The sequence below is a fragment of the Coregonus lavaretus genome (assembly GCF_964263955.1).
Source record: "Coregonus lavaretus genome assembly, chromosome: 34".
Lineage (NCBI taxonomy): Eukaryota > Metazoa > Chordata > Actinopteri > Salmoniformes > Salmonidae > Coregonus > Coregonus lavaretus.
In genome coordinates, this window is record NC_140021.1 from 34,873,416 (window position 1) to 34,898,723 (window position 25,308).

The 25,308-nt window shown below is 44.4% G+C and overlaps 1 protein-coding gene across 1 annotated transcript; it reads left to right on the forward strand.

The window, feature by feature from the left end:
- Positions 1–5,859: 5,859 nt before the first annotated feature.
- On the forward strand, positions 5,860–24,555 carry LOC311109148 (cyclin-dependent kinase 13-like). Its single transcript, XM_084151970.1, has 14 exons — positions 5,860–7,818; positions 15,721–16,296; positions 16,403–16,573; positions 16,730–16,869; positions 17,092–17,262; positions 17,462–17,651; positions 17,866–17,922; positions 18,548–18,649; positions 20,719–20,796; positions 21,467–21,583; positions 21,704–21,835; positions 21,985–22,184; positions 22,336–22,788; positions 22,984–24,555. Exons 1-14 carry the CDS (start codon positions 6,683–6,685, stop codon positions 23,676–23,678), a joined length of 4,218 nt encoding a protein of 1,405 aa, XP_084008096.1. The 5' UTR covers positions 5,860–6,682; the 3' UTR covers positions 23,679–24,555.
- The last annotated feature ends 753 nt before the right edge of the window (positions 24,556–25,308 follow it).

Below are 25,308 nucleotides of genomic sequence, written 5' to 3' on the forward strand. Positions count from 1 at the left end.
CTGCTACTCTGTTCTTTAATAAGAGTAAAATAATGTCTATCCTGATGCCTAGTTACATACTGTATGTACATGAAGACAGGGTAAAGTAACTCAAATTCCTCGTACCCCTGCACATTGATATGGTATTGGTACTCCCTGCATATAGTATACATGTAGCTCGAGTCTTGTGTATTTTATTTCGTTTTACTATATATGTACACTACCAGTCAAAAGTTTTAGAACATCTACTCATTCAAGGGTTTTTCTTTATTTTTACTATTTTCTACATTGTAGAAAAACAGTGAAGACATCAAAACTATGAAATAACACATATGGAATTATGTAGTAACCAAAAAGGTGTTAAACAAATCAAAATATATTGAATTTTTGAGATTCTTCAAATAGCCACCCTTTGCCTTGATGGCAGCTTTGCACGATCTTGGCATTCTCTCAACCAGCTTCACCTGGAATGCATTTCCAACAGTCTTGAAAGAGTTCCTACATACAGTTGAAGTCGGAAGTTTACATACACCTTAGCCAAATACATTTAAACTCAGTTTTTCACAATTCCTGACATTTAATCCTAGTAAAAATTCCCTGTTTTAGGTCAGTTAGGATCACCACTTTATTTTAAGAATGTGAAATGTCAGAATAATAGTAGAGAGAATGATTTATTTCAGCTTTTATTTATTTCATCACATTCCCAGTGGGTCAGAAGTTTACATACACTCAATTAGTATTTGGTAGCATTGCCTTTAAATTGTTTAACTTGGGTCAAACATTTTGGGTAGCCTTCCACAAGCTTCCCACAATAAGTCGGGTGAATTTTGGCCCATTCCTCCTGACAGAGCTGGTGTAACTGAGTCAGGTTTGTAGGCCTCCTTGCTCGCACACGCTTTTTCAGTTCTGCCCACACATTTTCTATAGGATTGAGGTCAGGGCTTTGTGATGGCCACTCCAATACCTTGACTTTGTTGTCCTTAAGCCATTTTGCCACAACTTTGGAAGTATGCTTGGGGTCATTGTCCATTTGGAAGACCCATTTGCGACCAAGCTTTAACTTCCTGACTGACGTCTTGAGATGTTGCTTTAATATATCCACATAATTTTCCTTCCTCATGATGCCATCTATTTTGTGAAGTGCACCAGTCCCTGCTGCAGCAAAGCACCCCCACAGCATGATGCTGCCACCCCCGTGCTTCACGGTTGGGATGGTGTTCTTCGGCTTGCAAGCCACCACCTTTTTCCTCCAAACATAACGATGGTCATTATGGCCAAACAGTTCTATTTTTGTTTCATCAGACCAGTGGACATTTCTCCAAAAAGTACGATCTTTGTCCCCATGTGCAGTTGCAAACTGTAGTCTGGCTTTTTTATGGCAGTTTTGGAGCAGTGGCTTCTTCCTTGCTTAGCGGCCGTTCAGGTTATGTCGATTATAGGACTCGTTTTACTGTGGATATAGATACTTTTGTACCTGTTTCCTCCAGCATCTTCACAAGGTCCTTTGCTGTTGTTCTGGGATTGATTTGCACTTTTCGCTCCAAAGTACATTCATCTCTAGGAGACAGAACGTGTCTCCGTCCTGAGCGGTATGACTGCTGCGTGGTCCCATGGTGTTTATACTTGCATACTATTGTTTGTACAGATGAACGTGGTACCTTCAGGCATTTGGAAATTGCTCCCAATGATGAACCATACTTGTGGAGGTCTACCAGTTTTTTCTGAGGTCTTGGCTGATTTCTTTTGATTTTCCCATGATGTCAAGCAAAGAGGCACTGAGTTTGAAGGTAGGCCTTGAAATACATCCACAGTTACACCTCCAATTGACTCAAATGATGTCAATTAGCCTATCAGAAGCTTCAAAAGCCATGTAATTTATTTAGAATTCAAGGCACACTTAACCAGCATGGCTACCACCGCATTCTGCAGCGATAGTCCCACTAAGCCTAAACCAGATGGGATGGCATATCATTTGTTTTTCAACAGGACAATGACCCAAAACACACCTCCAGGCTGTGTAAGGGCTATTTGACCAAGGAGAGTGATGGAGTGCTGCATCAGATGACCTGGGCTCCACAATCCCCCGACCTCAACCAAATTGAGATGGTTTGGGATGAGTCGGACCGCAGAGTGAAGGAAAAGCAGCCAACAAGTGCTCAGCATATGTGGGAACTCCTTCAAGACAGTTGGAAAAGCATTACAGGTGAAGCTGGTTGAGAGACTTCCTTGATGACAGCTTTGAACCCTCTTGGCAAAGGGTGGCTATTTGAAGAATCTCAAATACAATATATTTTCATTTGTTTAACACTTTTTTGGTTACTACATGATTCCATATGTGTTATTTCAAAGTTTTGATGTCTTCACTATTATTCTACAATGTAGAAAATAGTAAAAATAATGAAAAACCCTGGAATGAGGATGTGTTCTAAAACTTTTGACCGGTAGTATGTATATATATATATATATATATATATTAGCTCTGCATCGTTGGGAAAGGCTCGAAAGGAACCATTTCACGGTAAAGTCTACACCCAATGTATTTGGTGCATGTGACAAATACAGTTTTATTTTGATTTGAAATCAACCTTTATTCTGAGATTTGATTTACATTGCAATAACAGAACAATCGGTGCAACACAGCTGTAAATTGACTATTGAATATTTTATTTAAATGTAATATTCACAGTAGAAATTGCAAACTAAACTGTCCCATTAATGGCACACATTCTCCTTCCGACATTTGTTTTTGCTGAAGTCAATTCATGCAGTGCTTAGTGGTGTAATCTTGTCCAGTGAGGAGTAATCATTGTAGCCTAGCTAGTCCTAAAACAGCCCCTACTCCCCCGCGCCTAGCCCCCTGATACTCAAATGTTGACCCAGGTGCCAAAATCGGATCGTGACAACCTTTTATGTGGCCCCTGATGCTCATTTGCTTACATAAAACTGTTCAAGTATTATAAACAACATGGACATGAAGGTCACCTATGTTTTTCCCATTGACATGTAGGCAATGTTGTCTCCCCATCACACATTCAAAGTGTTATTAACCCTTACCCTGTGACCACTTCTTGGTGCATTCTTGTTAGGGGTTGTAACTTGTTATGGCCTGGCTATAGGCGATATAAAGTAACAAAATCAGTTATTTGGAATAAGAAATTACTTCAATCTTTAGTCAGAACGGTTTACAAATAGTAAAAGATTTAGAGGGAGTACAGCTATAACCAGAAGTACAACTATAACCAGAAGTGACTTTTTCATAGCAGGTTAGGAGAATTTACACAGCAGGTTAGGAGAATTAACGTGGCAGGTTAGGAGGCTTAGGTTAAGGTTATAGGAAAAGGGTTAGGGTTAGGGTCAAATGCTCTACTAACTTGCTATGAAAAGTAACTTCCGGTTGTTGCTGTCCGTTAACCTGTGTGCCAGGGGTTTCCTTTGGCAGTGACGTAACCACTGATCTGGATTATGCACATCATTGGATGTAACAGTGGAATAGTAGACCAGTGGGATTCGCTGTTGAGCGCTACATCCCGAGGGGTTCATGCTGATTGTATGGAGATTGTGACAGCTGGTTAAATGGCGTCCCTTGAGAAGGCAAGAACAAGATGTATGTCAGGAGAAGTGCAGTATTATCATAAGGAGACGTATACTTGGAATACGGAGGAGGAATGGAGGGAAAAAGAGAGGCAGAGGAGGTCTAAAAGAGAGAGGGAAGAAGAGGGTGAGCTTGAGTTGGTTAAAAATGGCCGAAAAAGGGAGATGGTTTGTTAAAGAAGAATGGTAGAAAGTGTAAGCAGAGTGAACTGAAGACTGGAGGAGAAATGGAAGTGAATGAGGGTGAAGTATCGGAGGTGGTAGTGTGTGGTGAAGTGCTCGGAGCCAGAGGCTTGCACAGAGGGTCAGGATAAAGATGAGTCTGTGACAGTAGGTGTGAAGTTTGGGGAAAAAGTGGACCCTTGCCTTTTGGCTGATCCATTTGTGGTTTCAGGGTGGGTGGGTGAAAACAAAGTTGGGTGCTGTGGAATCGGTGAGGGATAATTGTTTGTGTTTCTGCTGGTCAGAGGGAGCAGGCGCTCCGTGTTAAACTAATGGGGGCAAGAGAAGGAGTGATTTCTGGGGTAGCGGTAAATGCAAAAGTTGACCAACTGAAGGGGAAGATTCCCGGTGTTTGTGAAGCTCGTTGTTTGCTGCGAAGCAGAATGGGTGGCGTGAGTGGTGAAACAGAAGAGTCGTTGTCTGTTCTTTTGAGTTTTGATGTTGAGTCTTTGCCCGACAAAGTGATGTTAGTTATTCTGTACTAGCTTTTGTACCAAATACATTACTTTGTTACAGGTGTCAAGCTTATGGGCATGTGGCAGCAGTGTGTAGGAGGAAGGTTCCTAGGTGTGAGCCCCGTGTAGCTCAGTTGGTAGAGCATGGCGCTTGCAACGCCAGGGTTGTGGGTTCGTTTCCCACGGGGGGCCAGTATGAAAAAATGTATGCACTCACTAACTGTAAGTCGCTCTGGATAAGAGCGTCTGCTAAATGACTAAAATGTAAATGTGTGCAGAAGGGCATGAGAGAAAGGAATGTGTAGCATTGGGGAAAGTAGTGGTATGTGCTAATTGTAGGGGTGCCCATGGGGCTGGGGATCAGAAATTTCCCGTGCGAGAGAGGCAGGTTGAGGTTTCCAGGGTTAGAGAAGTGCAGAAGTTGTCATAAGCTGAGGCAGTTAAGAAAGTAGAGGAAGATGGGTCAAGGGGGAGGGATCCTGAGAGGAGTGGTGTGTTTGTAGATTTTTTATTTTTTTATTTCACCTTTATTTAACCAGGTAAGCCAGTTGAGAACAGGTTCTCATTTACAACTGCGACCTGGCAGATCTGTACCAGTACAGAGGGATAAACCAACAAGTGATATACTGTGTTTCAGTAAGATTAGATTTTTAGCATTTATAGCAATGGTTATCAACTGTACCGCAGGGATGGAATGTAAGTCGCAGAAAATTGAGGTTGTAGTGGCAGCTGCAGAGAGGTATTTGGGTGTGCGCAGTGTTGCGAGTTTTCAGACCACTCTAGCGACACGTTTTCAAAAAAGCGACTAGCGACAAATCTAGCGACTTTTTCTGGTGTTATTAGAGACTTTTGGAGACTCTGACGTGAAAGCACGTATCGTTCTTACTCTTCTCAACGAGCAGCGGGTGCTGCCCACCCCCGTCCCAAAGCACTCACAGGCGGCCCAGTCCTCGCGCAGCAGTACCTCCCAGCTGCAGTCAGAGCAGGAGATGTTCACCCCTTCGCGTCCAGACTGAAAATTAATCGCGCATGCGGGAAGCCGCTGATGTAAATGTAGGGTGTTCAGGGCAGGATGTAAATGTAGGGTGTGTTTTACCCACTTTTTGACTCTCCCACGACGTTATTCCTCTCTCCTACAGCGTCCATCACAATTACATGCACATGGCCAATTATGCATATTAGGTGATGACATCATTTAGCGACTTCTAGCGACTTTTAGGACAGCCAATAGCTACTTTCCTTACTGAGGAGTTGGCAACACTGGCTGTGAAAGACTTGACGTCAGAAGAGTTACAGGGTGTGTTAAGCGGTGGTGTCCCATCCTTTCAGGTTGTTGGCCTGAGGTAGGACTAAATAGATTTAAATAGTGGAGTAGGGTGGTGGTATTTTTATGATTATTATTATTTAATTTTTTGTGAGTATAGTGTTAGGTGGTAGGGTATTTGTTTATTTTATTTTTTATTTATTTTTTATTCAAGCAAAGTATAAGGGAGTTGTACTCCAGGCTACAAGGTGGCGGTAATGCAACATGTATTGGATGCCAACCGCCGTTAAACCTCATGAAAGAAGAAGTAGTAGGCCTTCTTCAATTTGAAAGCTGGAGGGCCCGGCAATCTAACGTTAGCTAGTTGAACTATGTTCGGTGCATATTGGTTATAAAATATAACAAATAAAACTCTAAATATAATATTTTTATTTATCTAAATTTGTGATAATACGGCTTTCCGCTAAAATACGTAAACTGTCCGTGGATTTTTTAATTGTTTTGTTTTATTTAATCTGCCCTTAGTTTATTTGAACTCCCAAGGAGAAAGAAAGCTAGCATAGTTTGCGTGCGTGCTAACTACTTCCTTGTTCGTCCAAACTGGATTGTTATGGCAAGCGTAAAGACATGTCATTACTAAAAAGTGAAATGTTATTTTTCTTATTTTCAGCACTTTGGGAATATATTTTTTAAGCCGATGTGAGCTGCTATTTTCTTCAAGAGACATTTCCTTTCGAACAGGAGACATTGGGCCTGCTACGCTCCGTATGGAATGGAATGCAATTACGAGACATTGCCTAGCTAGCTACAGTTGCTAGCTAGCGAGTTAGCCCCGGCTAACTTGGCTAGCTAGCTAGTTGGCACATCTTTTGAATCACACAGTCCGGGATTATAATGATTGATTTTCATTTGTCATATTATTAAACTAATTTCATCAAGGGAAACATTGGATGATGGATTTTTTGGTGATGACGAATGCGATGGATTATCGTTTGTAATAGCTCACTGCTGTTTACTGTGTCACACGGTGGCAGTGTGACTTGCTAGCTAATTTAACTTGCTAGTTTGCTAGCTAGCCAATTTGTAGCAAATGTTTTGTTTTGTGTACCAAGAAACATAACACTGAAGACAACCAATATTACCAAAAGTATATATCACATCTTTTTGATAAATGCCTAACTCGGAGGTACTTCGCGAGAGTCGGGGAAGAAGCCCATCGGCACAGAGAAATGCCAGACCGGAGCGGCGCAGTAACGTTAGACCTGGAAGCTGTGCTACTCTGCAGCAAGAGAAACACCGGGAGAAGAGGCGGTCGTCGGCATCTAGGCGAAAGAAACACAGTCACGCCAGGGAGAAAGAACCATGGCATATGACAGGTGAACGGAGAAGCATTCTCGAAAGAGAAGGTGAACCTCGGACTTCGGTGGAATATGACGACGTAAGTTCCCAATCAGAACGCTTTTCTGGGAGCCCTTCACCTAAACCAGATCCGCATGGTCGGCTTTCGGCCGATCGATTTAGCAAAATTGAGTTTACCGACATCAACGGACCGATATCCCCAGAGAGAAGGTCTCGAAGAGACCGTGATATACTGCATCTCAGGAAGGATGACCAAACCAGTGGTTCATCCGAGAGGAATAGACAAAAGAAGGAACCGAAAAGAAAGGAACGCCAGAGCCGTGAGAGGGACTCTTTGAAATCTCGTGGCGGAAGTAGCCTGAGTGCCACCAAAAACAACCGAGATGGTTTGAGAAACAGTGACAGTAACGGCAAGAAGACCTCTACAACATTGCCACCCATGTCTTTGGATAAAAGGGAGTCTAATCGCCACAAAAGTAAGTCACGGTCTGAAAAGGAGCCCCTGTCTGCATACAGGGATGTACCACAATCATACCAAGATGACCGTGAAGAACTCAGGGCCTCCAGAAGAAGTCCTGGTTTCAAGGCAGAAAGTCCACATGGGACATCTTATTCATATGGATACCAGTCTCCTAGTGGTAGTTATAATAACCAGTTTATATCTAGAAGAAGTCCCAGTTATGGGAAGAAAAGGCTGTCCCCTAGTTCGACATACAACAGCCGAGATGCTGAGGTCTATAGCGCCTACAACATTTCAAAGTCGCCCCGTTCATACTCAAGCAACAAAAGAAAGCGGTCTCCAACGAGCCCATTCAACTGGCGCGGGTCTCCAACCTATGGCCGACATAGTCCATTCGAACAGGGAGAACTAGTCTCAAGTCCCTATGGTACCCATCGGCGATCACGAAGTCCATACCGAAAGTCACTCAGCCCAAGTCCAGACATAAGGTAAGCAATCAATCAGATGGTACTGTACCTGTATTAAAGTCAAGGATAATGCGCCTGGTATAATTTCAGGTGTCAATTTTCTTAACTACCTGACTGTCTGATTTGGACCAGTGTTTTAGCTACTCTTGTGTGATCATGTTCAATATTGTGTTTTATGCCCTTTGAGTGCGGAGTTCAGAACGTGCCGTAAGCTCACTCCACAGCTAGCTTGAAATGTTGCAAATGGAGCCATCCAATCGGTACCCTTTGGGTGGCTCAACCCATTGGATTGTTGTCGTCTCCTGAGTGGCGCAGTGGTCTAAGGCACTGCATCTCAGTGCTAACTGTGCCACTAGAGATCCTGGTTCGAATCCAGGCTCTGTCGCAGCCGGCCGCGACCGGGAGACTCATGGGCGGCGCACAATTGGCCCAGCGTCGTCCAGGGTAGGGGAGGGAATGGCCGGCAGGGATGTAGCTCAGTTGATAGAGCATGGCGTTTGCAACGCCAGGGTTGTGGGTTCGATTCCCACGGGGGGCCAGTATAAAAAATATATATATATATGTATTCACTAACTGTAAGTCGCTCTGGATAAGAGCGTCTGCTAAATGACTAAAATGTAATGTAATGTAAAATGTAAGGAGGGCAGTTACATGTGTTGCGAAGCAGAGCATCACTGGTTCGAGCCTAGTATGGGCAGTCGGACAGTGGAGGAGGCAAAGCTGTTAGCAGCACACTGACCTCCATTACACATACTGCCTCATTATGCAAATATGATCACACAGAAGGCCTTAGTTTGGAAGAGAGGCCATCTCCTTTTCAAAATACAAGACTGCTCAAGACAGCAGAACGCTCACAACAGATGGCCTACGAAGTGTTGAATAAACTTGGCACATGAAAGAATGGAAACGGTGACATTAACAGCATGCACATTTGGCTTATCAATAGTAAGGAAGTGCATGACTGGTACTCTCAGTCATGGGGCCACGAGGTGCTTCAAATGCTGCCTGCCATTGTATCAGTACCCAAATTTACAAGTGCAATGTATCTAGATACCCATATTCCATACATTCTGACGTTTCGTGCTGACTATATCCGCAGGAGCCACTGGGAGACACCAGAGTTTAGTCAACCAAAGCAAAGGATTTTTAAAGTTATGCAACATGAGCTTGAAGGGATTAAATGGGAATGGTTACAAAGTTAATATTTTGAATCAGCCATTTTCATATTTTTATTTACAAAAGTTTCAATGGTTGAAATAAGGCTACACATTGGACTACGCGTGGCACCTCAAGGCTCCAGACTGCGACCATTTAGTCGCATTTTGCCACCCTTTGACTTGGCTGTGCGAGTTACATTTTTAATTGGTTGCATCAGTGCGAGCTGCACATTGTTTCGAGTGAGGTGACCATATACAAACACTTGCATCTTTCATAGCGAGCTAGTGAGGGATGGCGAGGTGGGGAGGAGCACAGTCAGTGTGGGAAATTAACTATTTGGTCCACCAGGCAGCTACTGTGGCAGGTAGATGTAAAAAAAAAAAAAAAAAAAGAATAATCTACCAGCCGCAAAAAAAAATGTGCAGCCCTAATTTGTCTCTCTCCATATTTACACCAAAAAATAATTATTAATAAAACGGATGAGCATGCTTTCTAATGTTTCTACAACAGGAAATGTATTACTAGTAAGAAGTAATGGGGTATCTTGCTTAATTTCATTTGTGACCTGTGCCTTTTAACCAATGTATAACTGATAAACAGTTCTACAACTGACCATCAAGAATCAACAAAGTGCCTGCCCTGCCACAGAATGCAGAGTGATATGGCGTATTATTTATTTTAAACTGGGTGGTTCGAGCCCTGAATGCTGTTTGACTGAAAGCCGTGGTATATGAGACCTTATACCACGGGTAGGACAAAATATTTATGTCAGACTGTGATGTCTTCACAGCAGAGTATGTGAGCAGAGTTGTGCCGTCGGAAATCCTGCTCATTGTTCATGGAGTGCTCCAGCAGTCCACTCTTTTCCAACCGCTCAGCTAAAAACTGCTCCATGCTCACAGGGGAAAAATTGCCACTCCAAATTCGCTCTATTCATTAAAATCACAATTTAACCAACACCAATCTTTTTCTGACTACCTGGATCTACCAAGTATTGAAACCAAACCATGAAAAGTATTTTAATAAACATGAAAAGGTGAATGTAAGAAGCGCTCATCATTTCAAATAGGCTAGATGTTTTTTTTGTTTTTTTTTATAGGAAGGCCTAAAGGTTTTTAGGCAAAATAACCCAATTAAAACAGAAAGCTCCTTGAAAGGGGGAATATGCACACTTTTAAGAGATCAGATTTTTAGTTTATAAATACTTTGCTGCAGTGACACACTTAGGAACAAGGTGGGTAGCAAACTTTCTTTTAGCATGTGCAGGTAGTAAGTACACACCATCATGCTTTCAGGATACTTGTCTTTTCAGATTCCACAATGATTCTTTAGTTGTGGACACATCACTGCACTCTCTCTCTTGCTCTTGGTCAGTGGTGGAAAAAGTAGCCAATTGTCATACTTGAGTAAAAGTAAAGATACCTTAATAGAAAATGACTCAAGGAAAAGTGACAGCCACCCAGTAAAAAACTACTTGAGTAAAAGTCTAAAAGTATTTGGTTTAAAATATACTTGAGTATCAAAAGTAGAAGTATAAATCATTTCAAATTCCGTTATATAAAGCAAACCAGATAGCATAATTTTCTTGTTTTTGATTTACTTACAGATAGACAGGGGCATGCTCCAACACTCAGACATAATTTACAAACGAAGCATGTGTTGAGTCCGCCAGATCAGAGGCAGTAGGGATGACCAGGGATGTTCTCTTTTAAATGTGTGAATTAGATACCTTTCCTGTCCTGCTAACCATTTTAAAATGGAACGAGTACTTTTGGGTGTCATGGAAAATTGAGTAAAAAGTACATTTTCTTTAGGAATTTGGGGAATTAAAAGTTGTCAGAAATATAAATAGTGAACTACAGATACCCCAAAAACTATGTAAGTAGTACTTTCAGATATTATTACTTGAGTACTTTATCAGTTTCTTCATGAAAATATTTAGCAAACTCCATGACAGTAGCTAAAGCAAAGGGCTAAAGCAGCACAGAAGTAGACTAAAAATGTATGCTGGGCCGGGTATGCCCTGAGCTCGTGAAGTGAGCGAAATTGGAGCAGGCGAGAAGGCCGATGCTCCAGCCTTTGGGAATCTCACGCCGCGCTCCAGTCAAATTGGGCACGCTCCTTGCTCCGCTCCGCTCACATACTCTGCTTCCTAGCAGCAAGACAGTTGCAGCAAACTCAAACTAACATTGAAAAACAACCTATCATTTGAACAAAACAATGTAACTGGCCAAGAAACACGAGGACAAAAACATACTTTAGTAGCCTTTCTTGTCAATTCGACCAACTTCTACATTTACTTTGCGGGTACTATTTAATGAAGCTGCCAGTTGAGGACCTGTGAGGAGTCTGTTTCTCAAACTAGACACTCTAATGTATTTGTCCTCTTGCTCAGTTGTGCACTGGGGTCTCCCACTCCTCTTTCTATTCTGGTTAGAGCCAGTTGGCGCTGTTCTGTGAAGGGGGTAGTACACAGTGTTGTACGAGATCTTCAGTTTCTTGGCAATTTCTCACATGGAATAACCTTCATTTCTCAGAACAAGAATAGACTGACGAGTTTCAGAAGAAAGTTATTTGTTTCTGGCCATTTTGAGCCTGTAATCGAACCCACAATTGCTGATGCTCCGGATACTCAACTAGTCTCAAGAAGGCCAGTTGTATTGCTTCTTTAATCAGCACAACCGTTTTCAGCTGTGCTAACATAATTGCAAAAGGGTTTTCTAATGATCAATTAGCCTTTTAAAATGATAAACTTGGATTAGCAAACACAACGTGCCATTGAAACACAGGACTGATGGTTGCTGATAATGGCTGTCTGTACGCCTATGTAGATATTCATTGAAAAATCAGCCGTTTCCAGCTACAATAGCCATTTACAACATTAACAGTGCATTCAGTATGTAAATAAGGTATCTGTATTTTTTATTTTTAATACATTTGCAAAGACTTCTAAAAACCTGTTCGCTTTGTCATTATGGGGTATTGTATGTAGATTGATGAGAAAATAATATTTTAATCCATTTTAGAATATGGCTGTAACGTTTAAAAAAAAAAAAAAGTGGGAAAAGTGCAGGGGTCTGAATACTTTCCGAATGCACTGTATACTCTTCTTTAAAGTGAACTCTGGGGAGAGAAAATTAGCAAAATATCTGTTCTTTGTATTCACACTGCCCTTGCCTTTGAATGAAGTCCTCTTTGCATTCACATTGCTATGTTTAGAAAGGAACCAAGCTCTTTTTCCAACATTCACTCAATGCACTGTGGGTTTTTACAAAGTGCAGGACAAGCAAGCCATTCCATCAGAATGTGTTATCGGACAACTAGTGCATTCAGAAAGTATTCAGACCCCTTCACCTTTTCCACATTTTGTTACGTTACAGCCTTATTCTAAAATTGATTCAATTGTTGTTTTTTACATCAATCTCCACACATTACCCCATAATGACAAAGCAAAAACAGTTTTGTAGATTTTTTTGCAAATGTATAAAAAAATAATGATATCTGAAAATCACATTTACATAAGTATTTAGACCCTTTGCTCAGTGCTTTGTTGAAGCACCTTTGGTGGCGATTACAGCCTTGAGTCTTCTTGGGTATGACGCTACAAGCTTGGCACACCAGGATTTGGGGAGTTTCTCGCATTCTTCTCTGCAGATCTTCTCAATGTCTGTCAGGTTAGATGGGGAGCGTCGCTGCACAGTTATTTTCAGGTCTCTTCAGAGATGTTCGATCGGGTTCAAGTGCGGGCTCTGGCTGGGCCACTCGAGGACATTCAGAGACTTGTCCCGAAGCCTCTCCTGCATTGTGTTGGCTGTGTGCTTAGGGTAGTTGTCCTGTTGGAAGGTGAACCTACGCCCCAGTCTGAGGTCCTGAGCGCTCTGGAGTAGGTTTTCATCAAGGATCTCTCTGTACTTTGCTCCGTTCATCTTTCCCTCGATCCTGACAAGTCTCCCAGTCCCTGCCGCTGTAAAACATCCCCACAGCATGATGCTGCCACCACCATGCTTCACCGTAGGGATGGTGCCAGGTGTCCTCCATACGTCACGCTTGGCTTTAAGGCCAAAGAGTTAAATCTTGGTTTCATCAGACCAGATCATCTTGTTTCTTATGGTCTGAGAGTCCTTTAGGTGCCTTTTGGCAAACTCCAAGCGGGCTGTCTTGTGCCTTTTACTGAGAAGTGGCTTCCGTCTGGCCACTCTACCAAAAAGGCATGATTGGTGGAGTGCTGCAGAGATGGTTGTCCCATCTCCACAGAGGAACTCTGGAGTTCTGTCAGAGTGACCATCGGGTTCTTGGTCACCTCTCTGACCAATGCCCTTCTCCCCCGATTGCTCAATTTGGCCGGGCGGCCAGCTCTAGGAAGAGTTTTGGTGGAGGCCAGTGTGTTCTTGGGGACCTTCAATGCTGTAACTCAACATTATCCTGTCTCTGAGCTCTACGGACAATTCCTTCGAACTCATGGCTTGGTTTTTGCTCTGACATGCACTGTCAACTGTGGGACCTTATATAGACAGGTGTGTGCCTTTCCAAATCATGTCAAATCAATTGAATTTAACACCGGTGGACTCCAATGAAGTTGTAGAAACATCTCAAGGATGATCAATTAAAACAGGATGCACCTGAGCTCAATTTCGAGTCTCATAGCAAAGGGTCTGAATACTTATGTAAATAAGGTATTTCTGTTTATTTTTTATTGTATAGATTTGCTAACATTTCTAGACCTGTTTTCGCTTTGTCATTATTGGGTATTGTGTGTAGATTGAGGAAACAAAATAATTTAATCCATTTTAGAATAAGGCTGTAACGTAACAAAGTGGAAAAAGTCAAGGGGTCTGAACACTTTCCGAATGCACTGTACCTAATTACATTTTGGAAGCTAATAGATTGCATTTATTTAAAAGATGAGGCATAATAATTAAGGTAACTTTACACCTTTGCCCCTGCCATAACCCCTCACGTTGGTGCCACGAGAGAAGATGTGTAGGTTCGCGTAAAAACGTGTGCTGCTTTTGGATATTAATTAGCAATTGTCAAGGATGCACAGAAATGCCAAAATAAAATTAAAAAAGATTATTGGTTTGTCCATCTTGAGACTCAGGAGCCACTTCCTCAAAATAGTCTGAATTAATCAAACTCATCTGGCATTCATTTTGACGTTGTTGTTGAGATAAAAAAAAAAAAAATGCTTCTCTCATTGAATGACAACAAACACTTCATTAACCCTTAGCCTACAATTACCGCAGCCCCGTGGAAATCGATTTAACGTAATAAAAACATCCCCATCAAAATCCGTCTGTTTAAGATCAAGATCTGTTTTTTGCATGGGATGCATTTCAATCCATCACATCCGCTGAAATCGCCCTTCCGCATCTACGGTGAAAGTTAGCAGAGCTAGAGCGGTGTTTGTCAGACCAAGAGACAGCCCGAAAATCGGTCTTCTCACAAAAAGGTCTGTAGCATCCGAACGGTTTGGCCTACAAACTATTAAGCTGAGACTCTCACTCTCACGGTGGTGTTCTCCGTTTTTCTCTAGGACGCCCACAAGCCTCACTTGTCTGAAGGTGCCCGGTACCAGTAAAAAAAATAAAAATAATGGAAGTGTATACACTACCAGTCAAACGTTTGGACACACCTACTCATTCAAGGGTTTTTCTTTATTTTTACTATTTTTTACATTGTAGAATAATTGTGAAGACATCAAAACTATGAAATAACACATATGGAATCATGTAGTAACCAAAGAAGTGTTAAACAAATCAAAATATATTTTATATTTGAGATTCTTCAAAGTAGCCACCCATTGCCTTGACAGCTTTGTACACTCTTGGCATTCTCTCAACCAGCTTCATGAGGTAGTCACCTGGAATGCATTTCGATTAATAGGTGTGCCTTCTTTAAAGTTAATTTGTGGAATTTCTTTCCTTCTTTATGCATTTGAGCCAATCAGTTGTGTTGTGACAAGGTAGGGAGAGGTATACAGAAGATAGCCCTTTTTGGTAAAAGACCAAGTCCATATTATGGCAAGAACAGCTCAAAGAAGCAAAGTGAAACCACAGTCCATCATGAAGATATGAAGGTCAGTCAATACGGAACATTTCAAGAACTTTGAAAGTATCTTCAAGTGCAGTCGCAAAAACCATAAAGCGCTATGATGAAACTGGCTCTCATGAGGACCGCCACAGGAATGGAAGACCCAGAGTTACCTCTGCTGCAGAGGATAAGTTCATTAGTTACCAGCCTCAGAAAATGCAGCCCAAATAAATGCTTCACAGAGTTCGTCACAGACACATCTCAACATCAACTGTTCAGAGGGGACTGTGTGAATCAGGCCTTCAGGGTCGAATTGCTGCAAAAAAAACATATGTTAGCTTAGAATCTATGTCATCACGCACAGCATTTTATCCGCAACAAGTCAATTTGATGAAAACGCATCTCTGGTGGGAAAATGCGCATATTGTCTTTTACGCTGATTTAAAATACATATATATATATATATATATATATATATATATATATATATATATATATATATGCATATATCTGTGGCCAATTGGATGGAAACCTATATTTGTGAAACACATTACTACAACTGTTTTACTAGATTGTGATTAAGGTTGTAATGATGCCTTTAATGGCACTGAATATGTAAATTGCCATTACAGTAGTCTGCTAGAATAGCACTAGGTAGACATTATGCACCTTTTAAATGAGAACTTTTCTCCTGTGATAAAGATTCATCATACAACCTGTCTCTCCTTTCTCCAGGCGATCTGGCAAGTCTCGAAGCAGGAGCCCGTATTCCGCCTTGAGGCACTCCCGCTCGCGCCACCGCCGCTCTCGCAGTCGGCCCTCCAGCCTCTCCCCCAGCACCCTGACCTTCAAGAGCAGCCTAGCGGCCGAGCTCAGCAAGCAGAAGAAGGCAAAAGCTGCCGAGGCAGCAGCCCGGGCCAAGAGCTCCAGCAACGCCTCCACTCCCACCAAGGGTCCCTCTGCAGGCTCCCACCAGCCCAGCCCCAAGGCCAACCACGTCACCAAGAAGGGCTGGCCCCCTTCCCCTCCGCCCCCCGAGAAGGGTCCCAGGACCCCTGTGTCGAGCCAGCCCCAGTCCCCCACAGACAGGACCTCCAAGAGGAGCACAGAGCCCCCTCAGCCCAGCAGGGACAGAGAGCGGGATAGAGATGGTAAGGGGAAGGATGACCCCTCGGTGCAACGGGACAAGAGGAAAGCACCAGCATCCGGACAGGGTAAAGAGAAGGAGCGAGTAGCTGCTCCGACCGCCTCTACACTGACATCTCTACACCTGCCCCCGCACGTCCTCCAGCACTTAGATGGAGCGGACAGGTAAAGGGAATGTAATAGAATGGAGCTTTTCTTATCATTTTTATCACTCCCCCTCTCTGTACTGTTCCATAGCCTAACTTTTCATTCTCTTCTCTCCCCTGTGCAGCTTGAAGGACATCTTACCGTCGCTCTCAGGGAAGAAGCCAGCAGAGCGTCAGAAGGCCCACCACCTCCTTACCGAACTGCCCCTTCCTCCTGAGCTCCCCGGAGGCGGCGCCTCCTCCCCCCACAGCCCGTACAACGAGAAGAAGACCACCGCGCTTCACCGCCGGCCCAAGTATGTCTGGGCCCCTTGGCCTTCCGTGTCTGCTCTGTGGAATCATTATACTCACCTTACATCTTCCATGTCCTATGCTCCTTGAGTCTCTACTGCCTGGTGTTGACCACCACTGCTTGACCTAATCTCTTGTTGGTTTGTTTGTCTGTCTCCCAGGATCTGCGGCCCACGTTTTGGGGAGATCAAGGAGACTGAGATAGACTGGGGGAAACGGTGCGTGGACAAGTTTGAGATCATCGGCATCACGGGAGAGGGCACCTACGGCCAGGTGTACAAGGCAAAAGACAAAGACACAGGTGAGGACCACTGAATGCTTACTTCGCTCAACATTTCATGTAGATCATATGGCGTAGCCTACTTTCCTTGTAGCTCATATTATAATTATTATTTTACTATCAACATTTGAAAGGGAAAACTCACTCTACTCAAAATGGAAGTCTCTCTATGCCCAGTGTATCTATGTATGAACATGTCTTTTATAATATACTCTGCCTTTTATCTCTATCCCCATGGTATAGCTGAGATGGTGGCCTTGAAGAAGGTGCGTCTGGACAACGAGAAGGAGGGCTTCCCTATCACCGCCATCAGGGAGATCAAGATCCTCCGGCAGCTCAACCACAAAAGCATCATCAACATGAAGGAGATAGTCACCGACAAGGAGGATGCCCTGGACTTCAAGAATGACAAAGGTCCATATGACAAACCCACTGTATTACCATGTCCACACTCCATTCCCTACATAGTGCACTACTTTTGACCAGAACCCTATGGGACCTGGTCAAAAGTAGTGCACTGTAGGGAAAAGCATTTGGGATGCTGCCCATGTGTCTGCTTTATGTTAGTCCATGCATCCGTTTCCCTTCTATATGATCCATCCTCCTCCTACAGGTGCATTCTACCTGGTGTTTGAGTACATGGACCACGACCTGATGGGCCTCCTGGAGTCGGGCCTGGTCCACTTCAACGAGAGCCACATCAAGTCCTTCATGAGGCAGCTGCTGGAGGGCCTCCACTACTGCCACAAAAAGAACTTCCTGCACAGGGACATCAAGTGCTCCAACATCCTGCTCAATAACAAGTGAGTGCTCCTCAGGATAGCTAGCCTGCTGGTCCCAGATCTGTCGGTGCTGTCTTGTCCGCTCCTATGATCATTGTCACGCCAAAGCATAAGCAGATCTGTGGCCAGGCTAGAGAATAGCCAACGTCAAAGAGAACCTATTTCTATACACTGCGGTGTCTGACAGAAAGGGTTTGGAAGTCAAGTTAAAGCAGTGTTCTGTTCTCTCTGCCAGGGGTCAAATAAAGCTGGCAGATTTTGGACTGGCTCGACTTTATAACTCTGAGGAGAGGTAAGTGTCCCGATATGACTTACAGTTGATTACTGCCCGTAGTTATTGCCTTTTCAGATGTATTACTGTATATATGTTTCATCAAGCGTATTGGTCTCAACTGTGTTTTGTTGTGGATTACCGTATTTTCCGCACTATAAGGCGCACTGGACTATAAGCCGCAGGTGTTTTAATGTTTAATTACCATATGTAAGGGTTCGTGCACAGAGGGGATTGTCGGGAAAGAGACAAACTGTCTCGCTCTCGTAATGTCTGTCTGTCTTGCTCTCGTTCTGTCTCGTTCTGTCTCTCGTACCACTCTCGGTTCCACTTTTACTTTTGCGCCCTACCTGTCTCACTCTTTTCCGGCCTCCAGCTTTTCCTGCTGGAGCCCACCGCTTAAAGGTGGGGGGCGCGGACCGGTCATAGAGCCCATAGAGTTAAAGTTGGTGGACTGTAACCTGTAAAATCCATAGATTTAGGAGGTCTTCTAGTGGCCGTTAGCTGTAAAAATCCATAGATTAGCCGCACCGTTATATAAGCCGCAGGGTCGAAAAATGGGGAAAAAGGCGCGGCTTATAGTCTGAAAATTACGGTATATTATTGACACTGATGTATTTGTCATTTTTCTGTCCCCGTCTTATAGCCGACCGTACACCAACAAGGTGATCACCCTGTGGTATAGACCCCCTGAGCTTTTGCTGGGGGAGGAGAGGTACACACCTGCCATTGACGTGTGGAGCTGCGGGTAAGAGACACATACAGTGGGGAGAACAAGTATTTGATACACTGCCGATTTTGCAGGTTTTCCTACTTACAAAGCTTATAGAGGTCTGTAATTTTTATCATAGGTACACTTCAACTGTGAGAGACGGAATCTAAAACAAAAATCCAGAAAATCACATTGTATGATTTTTAAGTAATTAATTTGCATTTTATTGCACGACATAAGTATTTGATACATCAGAAAAGCAGAACTTAATATTTGGTACAGAAACCTTTGTTTGCAATTACAGAGATCATACGTTTCCTGTAGGTCTTGACCAGGTTTGCACACACTGCAGCAGGGATTTTGGCCCACTCCTCCATACAGACCTTCTCCAGATCCTTCAGGTTTCGGGGCTGTCGCTGGGCAATACGGACTTTCAGCTCCCTCCAAAGATTTTCCATTGGGTTCAGGTCTGGAGACTGGCTAGGCCACTCCAGGACATTACATTACATTACATTAACGTCATTTAGCAGACGCTCTTATCCAGAGCGACTTACATTATTTTTTATTATTTTTTCATACCCCCTGTGGGAATCGAACCCACAACCCTGGCGTTGCAAACACCATGCTCTATCAACTGAGCTACATCCCTGCCGGCCATTCCCTCCCCTACCCTGGACGACGCTGGGCCAATTGTGCGCCGCCCCATGGGTCTCCCGGTCACGGCCGGCTATGACAGAGCCTGGATTCGAACCAGGATCTCTAGTGGCACAGCTAGCACTGCGATGCAGTGCCTTAGACCACTGCGCCACTCAGGACCTTGAGATGCTTCTTACGGAGCCACTCCTTAGTTGCCCTGGCTGTGTGTTTCGGGTCGTTGTCATGCTGGAAGACCCAGCCACGACCCATCTTCAATGCTCTTACTGAGGGAAGGAGGTTGTTGGCCAAGATCTCGCGATACATGGCCCAATCCATCCTCCCCTCAATACGGTGCAGTCGTCCTGTCCCCTTTGCAGAAAAGCATCCACAAAGAATGTTTCCACCTCCATGCTTCACAGTTGGGATGGTGTTCTTGGGGTTGTACTCATCCTTTTTCTTCCTCCAAACACGGCGAGTGGAGTTTAGACCGAAAAGCTCTATTTTTGTCTCATCAGACCACATGACCTTCTCCCATTCCTCCTCTGGATCATCCAGATGGTCATTGACAAACTTCAGATGGGCCTGGACATGCGCTGGCTTGAGCAGGGGGACCTTGCGTGCGCTGCAGGATTTTAATCCATGACGGCATAGTGTGTTACTAATGGTTTTCTTTGAGACTGTGGTCCCAGCTCTCTTCAGGTCATTGACCAGGTGCTGCCGTGTAGTTCTGGGCTGATCCCTCACCTTCCTCATGATCATTGATGCCCCACGAGGTGAGATCTTGCATGGAGCCCCAGACCGAGAGTGATTGACCGTCATCTTGAACGTCTTCCATTTTCTAATAATTGCGCCAACAGTTGTTGCCTTCTCACCAAGCTGCTTGCTTATTGTCCTGTAGCCCATCCCAGCCTTGTGCAGGTCTACAATTTTACCCCTGATGTCCTTACACAGCTCTCTGGTCTTGGCCATTGTGGAGAGGTTGGAGTCTGTTTGATTGAGTGTGTGGACAGGTGTCTTTTATACAGGTAACGAGTTCAAACAGGTGCAGTTAATACAGGTAATGAGTGGAGAACAGGAGGGCTTCTTAAAGAAAAACTAACAGGTCTGTGAGAGCCGGAATTCTTACTGGTTGGTAGGTGATCAAATACTTATGTCATGCAATAAAATGCAAATTAATTACTTAAAAATCATACAATGTGATTTTCTGGATTTTTGTTTTAGATTCCATCTCTCACAGTTGAAGTGTACCTATGATAAAAAATTACAGACCTCTACATGCTTTGTAAGTAGGAAAACCTGCAAAATCGGCAGTGTATCAAATACTTGTTCTCCCCACTGTACATTGAGTTGACATTTGATGTGGTGTTTCACTGGCTGATGAGATTCATGATTCTTGAACCAAGGACAGATGATGGTCATGGTTCTATAAAGAGGATCATGCATTCACCCTGTTTTTGTCTGAAATCCAGATGCATTCTGGGGGAGCTGTTCACAAAGAAGCCCATTTTCCAAGCCAACCAGGAGCTTGCCCAGTTAGAGCTGATCAGGTACGTTGTGGTCAGAGGAAAAGGGTACTATAAATCCGTCATTGTCTTATCCTCAGTATTCCTTTAAAGATTCACTATTAAGAAATTGCTCTGTCATTTCCTGCTTGCTAAAATTCTAATAATTCGCCAAATTTCAGTTTGTGACAAAAAAAGCAAATATAGTCCCTGGAGAGCTACCGTCCTGTAGGTTTTTGGCCCAACCCTAATCTAGTGCACCTAACTCTAATAACTAGCTGGTTGATAAAGCTGAATCAGGTTAGTTACAACTGGGGTTGGAGCGAAAACCTACAGGAGGGTAGCTCTCCAAGAACAGGGTTGGAGAGCCCTGGTATAGAGAATCATTATACCATCTAAACCGCTGTGAAATATTGTAATTTCAGCTGTTTGAAGCTGGTGTACAAAACTGATAGTAAAAGACGCAAAAACAACTTTAAAACGAGAAGCATAGAAATGGCACACATAGAACAGATCTACCGCTTCTTAGACTTGCTTTCAATGAGTGACAGATCTATAACTCACATTTCCATGTGAATTGTGTCAGGTCGCCCAAAAAGTTAAGATATTGCAGCTTTAACTGTCTGAAAGACTTTCAGCTATCTCGTTTGACAGTCTTCCTGATAGGACACGATATTCAACTCTAGCCCAAACTGATGGCTTCTCTCCCTTCCAGTCGTATCTGTGGCAGCCCCTGCCCCGCCGTGTGGCCAGACGTCATCAAGCTGCCCTACTTCAACACCATGAAACCAAAGAAACAGTACCGCCGGCGGTTACGAGAGGAGTATGCTTTGTGAGTCCATCAGCTTGTTTGAATTCAGTAATTGGGGCTCATCATTGGAGTATGAAAATAATACATAGCATTATCCTTTGGCTGTGTTTGACTAACCACTTGGTCTTTCTCTCTGGTCAGTATTCCACCCTCAGCCCTGGACCTGTTTGACAACATGATGTCCCTGGACCCCAGTAAGCGCTGCGCGGCTGAGGCGGCACTAAGCAGTGAATTCCTCAGAGACGTGGACCCAACCAAGATGCCCCCACCAGAGTATGTTTGGCAAAAGACGTTTCACCTCCAGTGTCTGTGATCCATCACTGTAGAATATATATTTTTCATGATCCACACTTTGCTCGGCTTGTTACTTTATTACCCTCAACATTTTGTCTCCTGTCCTCCTCCCCATCGCTCTTCTCCAGTCTCCCCCTGTGGCAGGACTGCCACGAGTTGTGGAGTAAGAAGCGGCGGAGACAGAAGCAAATGCCAGAGGAGCTGTCTGCCCTCAAGGCCCCCCGTAAGGAGCTGGGGCTGGGAGACGACAGTCGTAGCAACACCCCCCAGGGCTTCCCTCTGCCCGGGGGGCTCAAAGCCCAGCCTGTGGCTGCCTCGGCCCTGCTGGGTGAGTGAATGGGTCTCTAGTCTAGTACCGCAACGTCACCCCACCATACTTGCCTCATGCCTTGTCAATTACACACTAACAACAACTTGGAGTGAATTAAGAGTTACTTTTTAGTAAATCACGTTTTTCATATTTCCTTTGTCTCCCGTAGACCCAAAAGGTCCCAACTGCCAGCTGACCCAGGAACAGCTGGCGGTCCTCTTCAAGCTGCTTGGCCAGTCCAAGAGCGCTGTCAACCCGGCCCAGATCGCTACAGTCAACTCTGAGACACTGCAGCAGCTCTCCAAGGTCCTGCCACCAGCGCCCTCCGACTCCAACCGGCCCCCGGAGCTACCCCCTCCGCCCAAGCCCCCTCAGCTGGGTGGAGTGCCCCCCATGCCCAAGCCCCCATCACCTCCTCCGTCGTCGGTTTCGCAGGGGAAGCCTGAAGGTGAAGCGTCGGCAGCCACCCAGACGGCGGTCACCATGCTGCTGGCCCAGCTCCTCCAGGCCCATCAGAGGCAAGAGGCCGGGGAGGAGGCAGACGGCAGCAACCCACCAGCAGGAGGGCCTCGGCCACCCCCTGAGCCCAAGCAGCTCCCAGAGCCCATCCCTGTCTCACCAGGTAACTACACTCATATAGAGAATATAGTGATGTATTTATAACCACATTTCTGCTAGTATTCCACTGTTGTTACCATCCAGTAGGCTTATCTGTCTCTAATTTCTATACACAATGAATTTAATGTTGGATAGAACTCCAACTAGAACTATCCCTTTGTATTGAACTAACATCATGTCTTGTGGTTTTCCCCCTTAGTGTCCGAGGGGAGTGGAGTTTCTTCCAGACCCATCCTACCCCCTGACCAGAGACCCCCTGAACCACCAGAGCCCCCTCCCCGCAGCGAGGACCTGGACTACCGGCAGAAGATGGAGCCCAAGACCGGCCACCTGCCACCCATGCCGACCTCAGGTGGGGCCGGTGAGGGAGGAAGGCTCCCGGAGCAAGTCTACTCACCACACCCCGGCGCAGAAGGACCGGGCTATGGCGGTGACTACAGCCGCCCACCCCCTCCACCCTTCCCTCCTGCAGGTTTTGGCGACAGCTACATGGGCCACATGCTGGGGGGTGGCCTGCCCCCCCACGCCCTAAGGGAGGTGTTCAGCAGCAGCGCTCCAACCCCCGGCTCGTCCTCGGCTGCCGGTTCCCTGGCCCCCTCGCTCCAGGAGCCCTACCCTTTAGGCACAGGGGGAGGTAGAGGTGGCAGTAGCATGGTGTTCAGCGGGGACAAAGACCACCGTTTTGAGTACAATCACAGCCCCTCCTTGCCTGGGGAAGGGCAGCTCAACCCCACCAGCATCCATCTCTACAACCATGCCACCCCTCCCCCGCCCATCCCACCTCCGGGCCAGTCCTGGGGCTCACCTTCCCAGGCCGGGGCCCCACCTATGCCCCTCGGCTTCAACCCACATGTGAACTCAGCAACCATCCGAGGACGAGGCCTCCCCTTCTGATTGGCTGTGGCATAGTGAACGGGGTGGGGTGTGACGATGGAAACGCCCCAGACTTGAGGACTCAAAAGGAACTGAGCCCAAACCCTCTCAGGCTAGACCAGAAGTATCTAGAAATGCGCACTTGATTTGTAATAATTTAAAAAATCTGTGTCAAGCATTGTATTCCTACTTTATCTGGAATGTGGGTTATGTTGCAGAAGGAGGGGGGTTGAATAGAGGGGGCTTTTCTTGCTCATACCATTTTGTACTGTTTTTTTTTTTTGTAATCTATTCTACTGCTGTCTTTTAAATTAAACTTGTACCTTTTTTGAGTACATTTACCAGGCTAGGTATGCGTTTTAAATATGTACCTTAGCTTTTCTTTAATTACTCCTGAGCAGACTATTATTAATATGTTTTTGAACTACTGACTAAAGTAGGCGAGAACAATTTAGGTATGAAATTAATGAAGTGCTATATCTGCACAATTATTTAAAAAAATGTTTTGGTCAAGAATATGTTGAAACCAGGAAGGCTCAGTTGATCGGGCTCCTCTGGGAGATTGAACTTTTCAACAAAAACAAGCCCAAATTTTGTCATATCCACAAGTACAGTGAAATGCTTAACTTGCAAGCTCTACCCAACAGTGAAGTGGATCATTGGTTCCAGAAAGACTGGCAGATCTTGGGTGACTGCAGTAAAACTGATAGGTACTGCATTACTTGATGGAGGAAGGCTGTGTTCACCTTAAATTCCACAAGCCCTCATGACTTTCAAATGGCAATTGGCAATGTAAAACAAACCCAAGTTCAAAAAGGAGACAAGCAACAATGTCTTTTTGTACTAAAATGTTATTTTTCTTCTTTGGCAAATGTTTATTAAAGAAATGCCAACAATGCTTTCTTTGAGTGTCCTTTTTTGATGAACGACAGTCATAAAGTATCATCAGAGTTTCTAAACCCAGAGGTGCAACATCGCAAGACTTAAGTGAACGCTTGCGAAACAGACCAGGCCGTGAATATTATTCCCAGTCTAAATGCACAACCTAGATTTGAGTCAATGTATTCAATAGTTTAACAGATTGTCACTTTCACAAGGTTGTAGTAAACAGACATTTTCATTTTCGTAAACTTTTATATCGAATGAGTGCCTTTGATTTGACAGCCTGCACATGTGCAGTTCGGTGCGAGACGACCATTAGACCTGATGACTGGTTTCTATGTATGAGCTTAGCTAGCCAACATCTCCAATAGAAATCCCAGATCACACTTGTAGGCGATGTCATGGCGAAGTAGTTTTAGCCTGTCTTCATACTGTACTGTTTGTTATCATACCTGAACATATTAACCACTGGAGGACAGTGTAAGTCAACCAACTACTGAACAAAAATGTGACAATAGTCTGAAAAACAGACAATTTAAAACATTTTTATAAATTCATAGCCTACTAGAAAATAAAAACTGATGAGGGACAGTGATAGATGCTTGTTTGTTTGAATTTGTCTATACAATACTATTTTTGGTTGGAAGTTTTGCTGCCAAAAGAAGGCATGGATGAATGAGAAGGAGATGAAGGCAGGAACCACCTGGAATGAAGTCAAGAAAACCACCCAGGACAGAGTTCACTGGAGATGCACCGTCAAGACTTTGGT

Bases quoted from the DNA above. Each gene is read 5' to 3' on its own strand.
- LOC311109148 (XM_084151970.1), top strand. From the start codon at position 6,683: ATGCCTAACTCGGAGGTACTTCGCGAGAGTCGGGGAAGAAGCCCATCG. The intron at 16,870-17,091 runs GTGAGGACCACT...CCCATGGTATAG, and splicing joins GGCAAAAGACAAAGACACAG to CTGAGATGGTGGCCTTGAAG. The intron at 17,923-18,547 runs GTAAGTGTCCCG...CCCGTCTTATAG, and splicing joins CTTTATAACTCTGAGGAGAG to CCGACCGTACACCAACAAGG.